This window comes from Apteryx rowi, unplaced genomic scaffold (assembly GCF_003343035.1).
Source record: "Apteryx rowi isolate R43461 unplaced genomic scaffold, aptRow1 scaffold_949, whole genome shotgun sequence".
NCBI lineage: Eukaryota > Metazoa > Chordata > Aves > Apterygiformes > Apterygidae > Apteryx > Apteryx rowi.
In genome coordinates this window covers 172,744-174,123 of record NW_020451259.1, presented here as the reverse complement: position 1 = coordinate 174,123, position 1,380 = coordinate 172,744, and the positions used below count along the sequence as shown (strand labels likewise).

Below are 1,380 nucleotides of genomic sequence, written 5' to 3'. Positions count from 1 at the left end.
CCCGCCCCCGGCGCACCGGCTGCAGCCAGTTCTCAGCGCAGGTTGCCGCATTTCCCTCCCTCCCGCCGGCCGTCCGCGACCGCGGGTGACGTCAGAGAGCCTGGCCGACCGCCCCTGGCGCGGCTCCGCCAATGAGCGGCCGCGCTATTTATAGCCGCGAGTTAAAGGTTCGGAGTTCGCCTAGCAACAGCGGGCAGAGGCTCCCGTGAGAGCGGCGCCCGGCACCGCTCCAGCAACAAAGAGCGGCCGGGCGGAAATGGGCGCCGGGCGCCGCCGGCCCGGCTGCCATGGCAGGGCCGAGCGGCTCCGGGCGCCCCCGCCGCAGCGAGCAGCCCGCTGGGGATGCTCCCATTCCGCGGAGATCGCCCCGAGCGGCATGCGTTAGGGGAAGGAAGCRGTGAATCAAAAAAATAAAAATTAATAAAAATTAAAAAGCATACCTCAAAACACCCCCCCCCCCAAAAAAAAAGCAGCGCCGATTTCCTACTCCGCCCCTCCCCCGCCGCACGGGGCCAGGATCAATGGTTTGGGAAAGTCAGGAGGCAGAAGCGGCGGCGGAGCGGCAGCGACGCGCGCATTCCTCCCCGCAGGAAGCCTTTATCAGTAAAACACGCAAAAAMCCCAAACTAACACCATGCCCCCTGCCCCCCCCACTATAAAAACGCGTGCACGCAAGGGTTAACCATCGCCCGCCGCATCCCGATATTGTTTACAGCTTTAAACATTAACAGGATTTCATGCCACCATCGGTACGTACCATCGCTTGCTCGATTTTGTTGTCGATAGCTACCACGCTCGCACCAGAGGAGCTGGAAGAAAGACAGAAAGAAAAAAAACAAACACAACATTAGCAGCAGCTGAATTATTTAGGAGACAAGAGACGCGGATATTGGCAGCCCGTTGGCTGCGAAAGTCATCGCCGCGCTGCCGCCGCTCGCCTCGCCGCGATGCTCCAATGCAGCAAAGCAACCTGTAAAGCCGCCCCGAGCCCCCCGCCCGCCGCGAGATCGCATATCCGGACATTTTCCCCTCGTAAACCGCAAAGATGGAGCTTAATGACACCCTGCGGCAGGAGCGGCGCGGAGGGCAGCGGCGCTGCGCGGGGCACGGCAGCGCCCGCGCAGCGGCTCCGCGCCGCCGGACAAAGGAGCTGGCCCGGCCGCCACCTGCCTCCCGCCGCCCCCCGCACAGCGGCCATTTACCTGCTGTCGAGCCTCAGGGAGGAGCTGTCGGTGCCCAGCAAGGACGACAAGAAGGAAATTGAGAAATGTCTTAGTTGATAAACTCCTAGATCCATTGCCACTGGTCTACAACATTGGGCATTCATGCAACCGCGGCCAGAAACGCTCCCCGCAGAAACAAGCCTCCCTCTCTAAGATA

General features: G+C 61.7%; 1 protein-coding gene across 2 annotated transcripts in view; it reads right to left on the bottom strand.

The window, feature by feature from the left end:
- Window positions 1–1,380, bottom strand: part of TSC22D1 (TSC22 domain family member 1) — a 96,715-nt gene that overhangs the window by 1,870 nt on the left and 93,465 nt on the right. The window contains exons 1-2 of one of the 2 annotated variants that reach the window (XM_026092213.1): window positions 1,203–1,374; window positions 758–809 (exon numbers count right to left, since the gene is read on the bottom strand). In XM_026092213.1, coding sequence (XP_025947998.1) covers window positions 758–809; window positions 1,203–1,327 — 177 coding nt within the window. In that variant the 5' untranslated portion in view covers window positions 1,328–1,374. Of the gene's footprint in view, window positions 1–757; window positions 810–1,202; window positions 1,375–1,380 lie in introns of those variants that run through there. The other variant, XM_026092207.1, reaches the window with a different exon arrangement.